Source organism: Triturus cristatus, chromosome 3_2 (assembly GCF_964204655.1).
Source record: "Triturus cristatus chromosome 3_2, aTriCri1.1, whole genome shotgun sequence".
Lineage (NCBI taxonomy): Eukaryota > Metazoa > Chordata > Amphibia > Caudata > Salamandridae > Triturus > Triturus cristatus.
Window position 1 is genome coordinate 145,509,646 of NC_140584.1, and position 12,631 is coordinate 145,522,276.

Consider the following 12,631-nt stretch of genomic DNA (forward strand, 5'->3'; position numbering starts at 1 on the left):
CTTTACTTTTGCTATAATCGCGGCACCGGCGCTTTACTTTTAATGTTAAAAGTAAAGCACCGGTGCCGCGATTAGCAAGTTAAAAATGCTACCGCCGGCCACAGCTTGCAGTGCATGTGCGCGAGTTGGGCGCGCGCAGCAGTAATCACCCCATAAGGCGCCTCTGCTGAAGCACGCACCCGCGCACATGCACTGCATGCTGTAGCCGGCGGTAGCATTTTTTAAAGCCCTTACTAAAGTCTCTCCGAGCAGCGCATGCTCGCTGACTCAGCTAGACCTAAAAAGGGAAGCCCAGCACTAGAATACGCCAACTTGTAGGAGCTCTGCTTTTTGAGTTTTCTAGGATCCAGTCTGATGCCTGGGGATAGCCACAAGTGAGGAATCTGGTTAGACGTATGCATCAGAAAGTACAAAGCTCTCTTGGACGTTATTATTACTTAGGAGTCTTATCCTCAATCTCAACTCACAGTGGTGTTTCAGAGTACTCACCCGCAGCATTATTCTTGTTGGGTCCTTGTGAAGGCTTTGCTAAGCCTGAATACAGGGCTTTAAGTGGGATGAAAAAACTGGGGGTCTCTCAAAGGGCGTGGCTTAAAAACCCATAGGCTAAAAATCTGTGCTTAGCATAGTGTGCCGCCTGACTTGCTGGTTCTTCTGTCATCGCATCCAGATATATGATACAAGTAACATCATACCTACAACAAGTCAAGACTATTGGCTTTGTCAATGGTTGTTAGTTGCATAACATAAACAAGCAGCAACTATGGCTTGTATATAATTTTGAAAAAGCTTCCACTTAAAGCCCTGCTGACACCACAACAATGTTGGTGCTCCTGAGTTTCAAAAAGAGAAGGGAAATCCAGAGAGAAAATGACTCTCTTTAAAGGATTTCACTTCCCCTACAAGCCACACCTTGCCATGACATCATGCCGTAACTTCTCCACTAGTGAGAAGTGAGCAGTGTGAACAAGCGCACATCGATGTGCCTGCTGTCACTGCAGTCTGGAAAAAAGACGGACTGCTTGTGCCAAGTCACAAAACAAAGCCCGATAGAGACCCGTTTCGAGGTCCCCTCTAAAAAACTGCCGGTGCTCAGCACCGGTGAGACCCGGCCCACTTAAAGCCCTGCCTGAATATATTGACATTATCCTGTCACATTGCCACTGCCTTACCCCCATGATATGAGTCAAGGGGCTTTTTTCCAGCTTGGTAATAATGTCATTCTGGGCACTTTACTCTATCCTCAGTCTTTTGTGCCAGAGGCTCTTCACCAGTAGCACAACTTTACATGACATCCATGGCTTTCGTCTTGGACCGTCAAGCTGACTGTATGATATTCTGGAGTTTCTACTGCAGGGTCAGCTGGACGGCATATTTTAACTTTTCCAGCAGCCTCAGTCATACTATGATGTCCTGGAAGCAATAGTCTCAGCATGACGACTCAAACCTTCTACTTTTCCTGCAGCCTCAAACGTTTGTTGTCGCTCTACATGTGCTTCCTTCCCATTGTCTCAGATAGATGATGTAATTGCTGGTACTTTTCTGAAGCCTGAGATTCATGTTGTTTTATGGGACGGTGTTCCTGCGGTCCCGTTTTGATGGGGTCATCCTAGTGGCTTTTACAGCAGTTTCTGCCGGCGACGTCGCCTTTTCATCAACTCCTGCAGTCATATCATGTCCTCAACCGATTGTTTTGATGCCAGAGTCTGACGGTGTCACTGTGGAGGCTTTTCTTAAGTGTAGCTGTGATACTGAAAGTTGTTCTTTCAGCCTCTATCTGATGATGTCCTTTAGGATTTTCTACCGCCTCATAATCAATCAGGCTTGTCCTTTACCACAACCCTAATTTGACGTCTCGCTCGACGGTTTTACCGCTTCGAGTCTGTTGGTGTCACGTGGGGTGTTTCTCTAGCGTCGCGATGGCTGTGTCATTATGAAGAGGAACTAGAAGCCCGGGTATCCTTTGAGCGCATCCACTGCTCCAAACCAACACACGCATTTGAAAAGTGATGACTCCGTTGTGGTTTAGACAGAACAGTCATAGCGATCAGATAGAGTTAATACTGACATAACACAGCGAGAGATGAAACAAAGTGGGGGTTGTTCTTGCTGACGGGAGAGGGGGCTGATGGCAGGGAAGAGTTGGTGCTTCATGACACCCAGATGGTACCAGAACATTCCTGAAGGGTTGCAGACACGGACTCTCCGCTGCTGTAGCCTGCCGGGGCTCATGTCTGACACTGACTCAGAACAGTGAGATACCACGAGCCTTGACCTGCCCGCCGCCATGATGGAAAGAGCCCCGTCAATCACAGGCCCTGCCAAGACCTCACACAGTACAGCGAAGAAGGGGGCGGAGACCAGGAAGCCCTTCAAAGACCCGGCACTGTACGACCAACTGAGGAGAGGGAGTGATGGAAAGGGGCGGAGCATGGGAGAATAAATCCCGTGCACTGCTGAAGCCAATTGGTCTGGCATTGACACTTTTACACGAACGGTTCTTTATTACGCTTATGCAGCCAGGCTCATGCAGACTGTCATTGTCACTTGGATAACGTGCACGTCAGTGAAGCACATGCCAAGTGGGAACACAAGACACATGTAAACCATAAATGCTTCACTATTTGTAGTGCTGCTGCCACACAGTCATGGCGAACATAATCAAAACACTATAAGGAGAATGTAAACACAGCACTATTTGTGGTAGTGCATAGAGGTTCACATAGAGCTTAAAAGCTGCACTACATTCAGACTTTAAACAGTGACTTACAAGCAACCAGCGGTAAGTCACGTCTTGTTCGGCTTTTTTCTGCCGTCTCACTTGGACGGCCTCGCCTGCTAAAAGGTTTGTTATCTTTATGGGGCCATGTGTTTGAAACACATGGCCTCATAAAGATAACAAACCTTTTGGGACAAACGTAATTCAGGCGAGCCTGTCCAAGTGGGACGGCTCAAAAACCCGAGCAAATAGGTCATGCACAGCTCTGTTCCAATGGCTGGCCACCATTTACCATAAACGGTGACGCCAGCCAATGGAAAAGAGGGGCGGGGCTTAAAGCCCCTTACAGAAAATACCCATTAATGTTAAATCTCGCCAGCGAGACTGCACATGCGCGCAGCTTACGCCAGGGGAGACCTAAAAAAAGAAAAATGAAGGCCCCATAAAGGGTCAGGATGGGCCCACACTGACCCCCCAGGGCCATTATGTCAAATGAGAATTCAACAGTGATGTCATCAATGATGTAATTTAACATGTCACATGTGATGTATGTGATAAGTGATGTCATAGGCAGTGCTTTACAGGGGTGGTGCAAGTTATTTTTAGTTCAATAAACCATAGGAAGTATTTTTTCGGTTTTAAAATGTTAGTTCTTATTCATTTCAACACCCATCACGTCAATTAACTATTGCATTTTTCAATTAATATACACACACAAATGTCCTCTTTGATTGTGCCTTGAATCTTGGTAAAAGGCTTATATGTGGTGTTGATTATGCAGAGTTAATTCCACTGTAAATTGCTGTATATTTCAATTTCCATCGCACAGGCTTATGGCACTTTAACAAAGGACTGGAGACTCAATATGTGAAGAAAGTGATTTTCAGAAACTCAGAAAAGCATTACCAGAAAGCTAAGAAATAAAAATTATTTTTTAACTCAGTTTGCTCACCTTTTGAAGTTGTTTGAGCACACTGAGAATGACGGTATTTTTCTCCAGCTGTTCCTTCAAATCTGCATACTCTGTAATGGCCACGTGAAGATCCCGGCTGACCTAGAAACAAAGCACACAACACTGCTGTAATGTTGCAAGCGAGTTGAGGAAGTCATATTGTGTACAAATTTTTAAAACCGAAATCCACACGCGGTGTCAAATAGATCTTCAAAAATATGAGATTCCCATAGTCTGGTGGAGTTGACATAGAACCAGGTAAATATAGGAACTAAATAAGGGCAGGTGGATACCACAGACGTTGGTGTAAAGGGGAAGTTAGACATGCCCCTTTTATCTTCTACTTTCTATGGCTTTGCGAAGAATAGATGCACATAATGATAACCGGTAAAAGTAATTTGTTCACGGCCACTGCACCAGCAATGTTGCATGAGGATTGCTTCAGGTTGATTTTTGGGGGATTGCCCTTTGCTGTGGGGAGTTCTCTGGGTTTATTTACCTTGTCTATGTCTCTAAGCATTCTAAAGAAGTGATGGGTGGCAAGTTAACACCATACAAAAAATGCTCCCAATTGTATACAAGCAGAAATCCTAATATGTACCAAAATCTTACAGCCTGCGTCAACGTATTTAGTCCACAATTATTTTGGTACCAAACACGTTGCACTTGTATCCCCTTATATTGTGTCAGCTTATCTTTTTTTTACACAATTGATACCAATCTTTCTTAGTATAAACTATGTATATGATTTAATGGAATTGTCCAACAATATACTTCGCTTTATGCAATTCTTGAATTATAATCGGATGGCCTACCCAAAGAAAGAGCACATCCACTGAAAAAAGAGAACAGGGCGTGCTCATGTGAAATTAATCATTTGCACCACAAATCTTATTTTACATCGAAGGTGAATGGCCCAAGAGTGACTAAATTGAATGTCCTTAACTGAATAAAAGTAGTTTACAATAATAGAACATCTTAACCTTGCCACTATAAATACTCAGTCGAAAACTCTTCAAGAGATATCTTGCTTCTCCCAGTGAAATCAGTCCTAACCCAAAAATCCATCAGGCCAACAGGCACAAGCATGCACTTCTGCAAACACGCTGAATCTTCTTATAAATCCTTATACGGTCCCCATGTCAGTCATTCCAAAAGGGTACCCAACAGAGAGACTTTGCAGGAATAAATAGCTGATGGTACATGGTCAGATGGGAAGGCCCCCTACATGATTGCCAATGTTTCTGACCTTTTCCGGTGTTCACTTACATAACAAACATTGATGTACATTAAGGACCCTTTTTTAGTCAGTGACTTTCATACCCAGAGCAGCACTTGGTGATCTGAAAGGATATACCAAGTGTACCCTCTTTAGCGAGTGTGATTACCGTTGGCTCGCTGGACTACTTGAAACTTGCAGCAATGACACCATTTAATCAGCAATAGGATGACAGGTCTTTTTCCTCAGCCTGTTGATGGACGAGCAGACTCACTAGTCTCGCCATGGTAAAGTTCTGTCTAGCCTTATTATCTGGATCCTTTGCTACATTAAACATATATGTAGCATGCACATTTAATATCGGTGTGGGTGGCGTGAGCCATTAATGTATGGGTTTGTGTAACATTGTCACAACAGAATCGATCTTGGATTTTCAATAAGGACATGTGGTACAAAATGGAGGCGAAGACAACGTACCAGAGAAGCCTAGTGTATTCCTTACATTCCCGTTGCCTTGATGCAGGAGGGATAGAGGCAGTTTGCTCTTTGGAAATTTATGTACAGACTCTAATTATGTCCTGCCTTTTTGTCCTTCTATAACAATACCGCATTAGGGGAGAGCAGAGAGAGAGAGAAAGTGATCTCTGTAAAAGCCCACGATAGCCCTGTGCTAGGGCTTCCTCTTTTTAGGTTTTGCCTGCACAGCGCTTGCGCTATTGTTTTTAATATAAACTTAAAAGGGACTTGCATCCCGCCTCCTCTCTTTCCTGGCTTCTCATTGGTTCCTGTGCATGTCACTTACCTTTCCTCCAATTATACTGGCTGCTAGTATATTTTCCTGCATCTACCAATGCTTGTTCCTTCTTTTATTAGTTTCCCACAGCCGACATACTGTTACCATCCACTTTGGTGGAACTATATTTTCATAAAGTTTTGCATTTTACTATTGTAGCATATTCATATAACAATTAATCACCCAGCGAGATTAAGTGATTTGCATAGAATCACAGGATGTTGTGAGGTGCATCAGAGACTCGAACCGGGATCCCCAGGACTCAAGTCAGCAGCTCTGGCCAACGTGCCACATCCTCTCCCCTCCCGTGTTATCCGTCAGCGCCACATCCTCTCCACTCCTGTCTTATCTGTCAGGGAGGTCTTTCCTTCTTCCGGGAGATGACTGATGAAAACAGCACTTTATTTATTACATAGACAAATCCGATGCATTACCAATGCTTGTTTTATGGTGTCACTCCCAAAAAAGATTGATATGTTCAAGGTGTGACAGTTGTCCTCTCCTTTGTGCTACTGTTTTGGATGTCAGGAAGTAGATGCCTGCTAGCACTCCCCTTCCTGCCTATCATCGTCTGACAACAACGGGAGTCTAGCTTGAGCAAGAACAGACACGCAAAGTGGCCAGTCCGTTCTGATGCTGTTCAAATGCCTAATGAAAACACAATCCCTTTCTGGAAAATTAGTATAGTAAAAAGACTTGAAGTATGCGGTCTGTGTTCTTGGGCTTCTTGTCGATCAGTAAAGGAAAAGTCCCACAGGCAGGTGGAGGGTTCTCAGAGGACCATAACTTGTGCCCCCGATAGCCAAGTCCCAAGCCCAGTGACGAGACATCACTTAGAAGGTCTGCGATGAGTGTCTGGAGAAACAGATATAGTTCATGTCATTGCTCACTTCCTGTTTTTTAATATCCGTATTTGAATATTAAAAATAAAATAAAAAAGCATTTGATTTAATAATTTGATTAATGGATAGGAGTAAGGGTAGTGGATAAGTTCAGGCCAGGGTGAGGTTTCAGGTAAAGGTTGGGGTTACCGTTAGAGTAATAGTTGGGGATTGGGGCTAATTTTGAAGTTAAGGTGAGGGTTAAACTTGGCTCTAGGGGCATGTAGGGCACATTTTGATTTTAACATTACATCTGTGTATTTTTTTATTTGAAATAGTGTAAATAATATTTTTATCGAAACATTTCCACAACTGCATTTTTAACATTACGTTTCTATATTTTACATACAACCGATTCTACGGATCCCAAGTTCCTGTATGAGTATTTGTGTTGTGGCATAACATTGGTATACTTTAAGAGTACTGCAAAGTGCCATTGTTTGAATCCTATAGGACTAATAGATCTTATAGGACATCTCAGATCCTGATCCCTCTCCGCAGCCTTGATGCCCCCAGGCTAAGTACGCGCTTTATAAAGCTTGTATTCATTCATTCTGCTGCATGGGCCTATCTGAATAATCTTCAGTTATAGAGTGGGTAAACAACAGTCCAACAGTCAAATTCCACAAAGATTAAGACAGTAGAAGCCACTTAAATACAAGGGGAGTAGCAGACAGTCTTTCCTGTAAAATACCCTAAACTAGAGAGCACTGTTGGTATAAATGACTTGCGATGCATTCTGTAAGGTAGCACTAGGAAGTTTTGCACAGCATGCCATCAGATATACAAGTATTAATGTACCTGTGTGTATGCGGTGTAACTATAATTAACACAAACTTTGTATAAACTAAGAGCCAGAGAACAGGGAACAGGTTTACACAATAAGAATACAGTAAATATGAGTACTGGGTACATTAAGGAATAGGGGAGAGTGGAAGATGGGAGTATGGGATTTGCCCAGTGGTGCTGCAGCTGTTACAGCAGCTATCTTAGGGGCTGATATATAGTTTAAGCAGATAGCACTCCGTCCATCAGGGTGGCAGAGAACATTGTGTCTGCCAAGTTGAGAGATCACCAGTGGCCTAGCAGTGATCTCTGTAACTTGACAGAAACTACTGTGATGGTGGTTCCTGTCAAGGTACACAGTTTGGTGCGTGGCTGCCGTCAATTTTGACAGCTGGCCACCAATCTTTAATAAACTTTTATTTTTCAAAACAAACTCCCACACAGGGAAAAACAAAAAGCTATCAGAGGAAGATTTCCATCGACGGAGCCAAAAGAGGCTCTAACAAAAGAAAGCTGGCGGTCAGGGAACACGTTTGCGATGGAGTACACTGCCCGCCAAAGTATAAATCAGACCATCTGTCTTGATTGCATGGTGTAATGGGGGTTTATTATACAACCCATTTTTAAGTTGTTGCAAAGCCTTTGTTAATTTGCAGATCTGTTAGAACACTTGCCTAAAAAGCAGAGGTGGGACAAAGCATCAGCTGAGTGGTTCACCATCCACACTTCCCTAAGCAATGGTTGGGTAATTTGGCATCCTAGTATTGACCAGGGGTACATGGCATCTACACCTTTCCACCCACGGGGGCGTGGCATTGCCGCGGTGCAAGATGGCAGCAGTCTAACCAAGCTCTGCTGGCTGAGCTAATTATCCGTCAAAATTAAGCTGAAACGAAAGCCATCCATCCCCGACACTGATTCACAGCGCCCCGTGAACACCAGCAACATCGGCAAAACAGCACTAATCCCCCACCCAACATTATCCAGCACGACCGCGAGCTGCGCATGGTCGGGAGCGGGCTGAGGCCTTTGCAAGCGGCCCGCGCTCGGAGAATAACACCACGCCAGAGACGCTGTGATGCTGAGGCTCGACTGCATCACACACGTGAATCAGACCCTACCTGCCTCCCTCCGGTGGCTATATCAGACTGCCCAACATCTGGCCGAGGGACGGAGACCCGTGGCGCCGCTCAGGCCTGATCGCTGTGGGTGGCACGGCGGGACAGGGCCTGCCGGCGCTGCTTGAGGAGGAGCTGGACTGCTGAAGGCGGTGAGTGGAGGCACGCGGGAGCCTTACTGAGGTCACAGGCGGGACCCTGTGCCTCCTGGACTCCCATTGGCACGCTCCGCACAGCAAGCACCTGGATGCTTGGCGACCTTGCGGGACTCTCAGTACGCCGCAAAGAAGCAGACCATGGGCCCAGGAGGGGCAGTGACTCAACGGCATCGAGGTGCGCTGCGGCCCGTGTCCCAGCAGCAGCTGCGTGGTCTGCGTGCCTGGTTTGGGCCTGTGCAGGCATGGTAGGCCCGAGCAGCAAGACCTTGGGAAGTTCAGCTGCCAATAACTAATTTTAAGAAAAAGAAATACACCTTCGTTTTTAGGTTTTTTTAAACAGAGAAATAAGGGAGAGGAGTATTTCAGCTCATAATCGCTACCAGGTGCGCCCTACGCCACCTTCCTTAGCACACATCCTGGGATGCTGGCGCCGCACGCCATAGATCTCTTGGGGCCTACACGGACACCTGTAACACGCCGTTTGCTCATAACTGCTGCAGATTTAAACTCAGCGCTCTGCACAGCTGCTCCAGACTGCAGAGCAGTGGGGCCCAGAAACGTCAGGAACACCAGATCCGCAACTACTGTGAAACCTGCGGTCCCGACTCTGTTTTAAAAGCTTCTAGCTGTACACCTTGTGGATAAAAGAGGTGCTGGGGGGTAGATCAGGGTGCCTGGTGACCTCAGGACGCGGGCGTGAGACAGAAGAGCAGGAAATACCCCTTTCAAGCTCCTGCAAACTGTCGAGGGCAGGCAGTCTAAGCTCAGCTTTGAAAAAACACACAGTGCTAAGCAAACTGAAACTGGAGCACAAAAAATGCTTCACCCCTCCCCCCAGAGGATAACGCAACAGAGGACCAAGAACAAGACCTGAGAGCCATCCTACTGGACGTTAAATCTAGTTTGAGAAACAGTGATGGTAAATTAGACATGCTCCCTACTCGTCTGGACAGAGTCAAAAACAGGGTGGACAAACACGATAACTGGCTCGACTATGTGGAAGCCAGAGTCTCTGAAACTGAAGACAAACAAACAGCTGCCACTGAACATATGTTGCAAATGGACAAAGTACTGGAGCTAATAATACAAAAAAACGAAGATCTTGAAGCCCGCTCAAGACGCAACAATCCCCGCATAACGGGCATTCCCGAGTCCACGGCCATCTCCGAAATGGAAGACTTCGTCGAAACAATACTGCAAGACCTCTTTGGCTCAGACCTGCCGCCGGTCGTCATTGTCAAAAGAGCCCACAGATCGCTGGGGCTGCAACCTCCACCGTAGGCCCCCACCACGGCCCATCATGGCGTGCCTACAAAATTATAAAGACTGCAATACTATCCAGTGACGGGCCAGGGAGCGGGCAGCATTCAATACAAGGGAGATGCCATATCTTTCTTCCCAGATTTCACCTTAGCGGTACAGGCCGCTTGCCGGGAGTTCCTACCGGTGAAACAACTTCTGCAAAAAAACAATACCAAATATGCCATGCTTTATCCAGCTAACCTCAAAATCACCTTAAACGGCAAGGGAACTCATTTCACAGACCCAAAACTGGCTCTTAAGTTCGCCAAGAAGCAGGCCCAAAAAGAACGTTTCATGAGAAGATCACAGAAGCTCCTCCACAGCAGAAGTGTGACTCAGTGATAATGACTAATTACCACGCACGCACATCTCTGGTGGGATTGCAAGGAAAACAGGAACAGAATGTCACCGCTACAACCAACACAACTGAGTCTTCAGGAAGCCTGCAACTCAGCTAAGTGAACTATGACCACACTGTGACATAACAGTGTACGGGATGGGTAGGCTTCCACCCAACATTTACACTCAGCCACCCAGCCTCAAGGCGGGTAGACCCCGCGGTGACTCCACCACCCCCTGGGATGACTCACAGAAGTTGTGTTCATGGAAGGGACTGTCTCAACCTAATTGGGGGATTGGAGTGGTACGGGAGGGGGATTGTTGAGGGGTTGTTACCTCAAGTTTATTGATAGTACTAAAATTGTTGGCACAGCAACACATTTTCACATAGTCTTACATGGAGCTGGCAAGAGCACACTGATACATTACAAATACAACTGCAACACTATAACTCCTTCAACTGCGAATAGATAAGAGGGCCACGGTCAAACTAATATCCTGGAACATAAGGGGGCTTAATGATGCAAGAAAGACATGTCTTGTGCACGCATATCTAGATATATACACCATAGACATTTGCCTACTCCAAGAAACCCATCTCTCAAGCAATACACTAACGACCCTACTCACCCGTGGATGGGGTCCCACGTACGTCTCCTCTTATTCTAACTACGCATGGGGTGTGTGCATTTAAATATGCAAAGACCTGGCCTGGACCACGGATCAATACATATGTGACACCGAAGGGCGCTACATTATCCTAACAGGCAAACTCTATAACCATCCCGTCACTTATTCCACCCTTTACTGTCCAAACACAGAAAATCCAGCATTTTTCACTAATGTCTGGCAGCGGATCGCCAAAACCACCCCGCAAACGGTACTCTGGTGCGGGGACTTCAATGTCCCACTGATAGATGGGGCAGGGAGCTCCAGACGGCCTTACCCACAAGTGGTATCCACACTTGTGATAATTATCACAGACAACCACCTCTTGGATACTTGGCGCGACGCGCACCCAGATATGCGCGAGGGTACCTGTTTTTCCCTACAACACAAGCATGGTCAAGAATAGATTATTGGCGAACGTCCAAAACTATGCTCCCCTGGAACCCTACAATATCTCATCTAACCCACACCCTTTCAAATCATGCACTGGTCCTACTGACTCTCTACCCTCCACACGCACCGACACACACGTTACCCCCGAATGCGCTTAGAGATCAAGTTTTTAGAGTAGAGTTACACATTGCCATTGAAGAATACTTTGTGCAAAACACTGGATCGGTAAGCTCCTCTGCCACGCTTTGGGATGCTTTTAAGGTGGTTATCCGCGGTGTGTATAGAGCCAAGCAACACAGGGTGCTCAGAGCCATCCAAGGAACGCTCTCAACTCTTGAATCTGAAGTTTCCGCACCCAATTTCATCAATCTAATAACCCTAAGACATTAGCTGACATCCATTGTAAATTGACGGCATATCCGTAGGAAGCAGCTAAGGAAGTCAAATTCCTAGGTAAAGAAACACAAGTGCACAGATCTGGTGAGGGCGACCGCCCGGGCAGTACACTCGCCAGGTTGCTCCAGAAACTACGGGCGTCTTCTTACATTAAAGGCCTGGTAGACTCAGAAGGCCAACGCCACACCCACACCCCCAAATGCCAACATTTCTTTATTCATAAACATTCCCACCCCAATCACACAGGCCTTTTTGAAACAACTTGGGTTGAACCTCATCGCACTGGTGTGGGCAGGAAAACAGCCCCATGTTTTGTTGGTTTCAATTTCCTTATATGTTGTTGAAAATACTTTTAAACATTACAGTGTGTGTATTGATAATAATGATACCATTTAAATGTGCCCCTGATTCACGCTGCACTGCCAGTTTAGGCAAAAGCTGGTGATATCAAACAATAAATCCAATAAGCATCCAGTAACCCACAACAATCAAAGTGAAACCAATTTTATCAAAATTCACACAGAGGCAAAGTGATTTCAAACTTTAATGTTGAAGAAATGCCATTCCAGTTATGTTTTTTTTGGAACACATTAACCCCTTCGCTGCCGGGCATTTTCTGCCCCATGCTAAGCCTTTTTTTTGGCAGTTCGCGCTTAGGGCCCTGTAACTTTTTGACCACATAAGGTATCAACGCCATATTTTGTCCTTTTCTTCCAACATCATGGGGATTTTAAAGGTACCCAAGGTTTGTTGATTCCCCTGGAGGGAACCCAGATATTAGCCAAAATAGAGCTACATTTTGTTTTGGTTTTTGGGGGGGGGGAGGAAATGGGAAAAAAGAGCTGCAGATAAAAGTGTCTGTTTTTTCCCTGCAAATGCTATCAACAAAGGGTTTGTGGTGCTGAA

The 12,631-nt window shown here is 45.7% G+C and overlaps 1 protein-coding gene across 5 annotated transcripts in view; it reads right to left on the bottom strand.

The window, feature by feature from the left end:
• ZW10 (zw10 kinetochore protein) overlaps window positions 1-12,631 on the bottom strand; it is a 142,978-nt gene that overhangs the window by 99,660 nt on the left and 30,687 nt on the right. For all 5 annotated transcript variants that reach the window (XM_085647363.1, XM_085647362.1, XM_085647361.1 and 2 more), the window contains exon 3: window positions 3,672-3,773. In XM_085647363.1, coding sequence (XP_085503489.1) covers window positions 3,672-3,773 — 102 coding nt within the window. The remainder of the gene's footprint in view (window positions 1-3,671; window positions 3,774-12,631) is intronic.